This window comes from Nannospalax galili, unplaced genomic scaffold (assembly GCF_000622305.1).
Source record: "Nannospalax galili isolate Female #2095 unplaced genomic scaffold, S.galili_v1.0 C48731257, whole genome shotgun sequence".
Classification (NCBI taxonomy): Eukaryota; Metazoa; Chordata; class Mammalia; order Rodentia; family Spalacidae; genus Nannospalax; species Nannospalax galili.
Window position 1 is genome coordinate 1 of NW_008472616.1, and position 1,162 is coordinate 1,162.

General features: G+C 60.6%; 1 protein-coding gene across 1 annotated transcript; it reads right to left on the reverse strand.

Annotated features, from left to right (window-relative positions):
* Window positions 1–94: 94 nt before the first annotated feature.
* On the reverse strand, window positions 95–1,069 carry LOC103728357 (olfactory receptor 49-like). The gene has a single exon (XM_008826404.1). It carries the CDS (start codon window positions 1,067–1,069, stop codon window positions 95–97), a length of 975 nt encoding a protein of 324 aa, XP_008824626.1.
* Between the last annotated feature and the right edge of the window lie 93 nt (window positions 1,070–1,162).

Below are 1,162 nucleotides of genomic sequence, written 5' to 3' on the forward strand. Positions count from 1 at the left end.
GAGCCTAGCAATGAATATGGCCCTATATTCAAGTCACACCAAAATACATAGATTATTAATACAGGAGCAAGCCACTAACTGTAGTTTGCAAACCTTACAATCTGGATACCTTGGAAGAAATCTCTCTCCCCCTGAGTAACAAATCCCTGCCCACTTTGTGGACCAGCTGGTTCCGGAGGCAGTAGATGAAGGGGTTCAGGAGGGGGGACACGGTGGTGTTGAAGAAAGCCACTCCTTTGTTAGCGTCCACCCGGCCAGTCTGCGTGGGGTTGAGGTACATGAAGATGCAGCTCCCGTAGGACAGGGACACCACCAGCAGGTGTGCGGAGCAGGTGGAGAAGGCCTTGCCGCGGCCCCCAGCCGCAGGCAGGCGCACGATGCTGATGATGATACAGGCGTAGGACATGGCGGTGACCAGCGTGGCCACCAGAAGTGTGCACACGGCCACCAGGAAGGCCACCAGCTGCAGACGCCTGGTGTCGGCGCACACCAGCTCCAGCAAAGGGGAGCTGTCGCAGAAGAAGTGATTGAGGACGTGCGGGCCACAGAACGGGAGCGACAGCATCCAAGCGAACAGCCCTGGCAGGACCAGGAGGCTGGCGAGCCAGCAGGCCAGCACCAGGGCGCTGCAGACGTGGGGCGTCATGAGAGCCGGGTAGCGCAGGGGCCGGCAGATGGCCAGAAAGCGGTCGGTGGACATCACCGCCAGCAGCAGGGTCTCGACGGCGCCCAAGGTGAAGTAGAGCATCATCTGTGCGAAGCAGCAGTTGCGGGAGATGGTCCTGCGGGCGGTGAGCAGGTGGGTGAGCATCTGCGGTGACACGGTGGACGTGAAGCCCACCTCCAGCAGCGAGAAGTGGCGCAGGAAGTAATACATCGGGGTGTGGAGGCGGCGGTCCGCCAAGGTCAGGGTGATGATGGTCAGGTTGCCCAGCAGGGTCAGCAGGTAGGTGACCAGGAGCACGGCGAACAGCAGGAGCTGTAGGTCCCGCCTGTTGGTGACCCCCAGGAGCACGAACTCCAGCACCGAGGTGAGGTTGACCCCAGGGCTGGGTGTGCGGGGCTCCATCTGCAGAGGCCTCGACGAAGCTCTCCGGGCCTCAGGAACTTCTCAGTGACACAGGACAGTCACAGTGTCTGCCCAAAGGAGTCTAAGGATAAA

Coding starts and splice junctions, on each gene's coding strand:
- LOC103728357 (XM_008826404.1), bottom strand. CDS start 1,069: ATGGAGCCCCGCACACCCAGCCCTGGGGTCAACCTCACCTCGGTGCTG.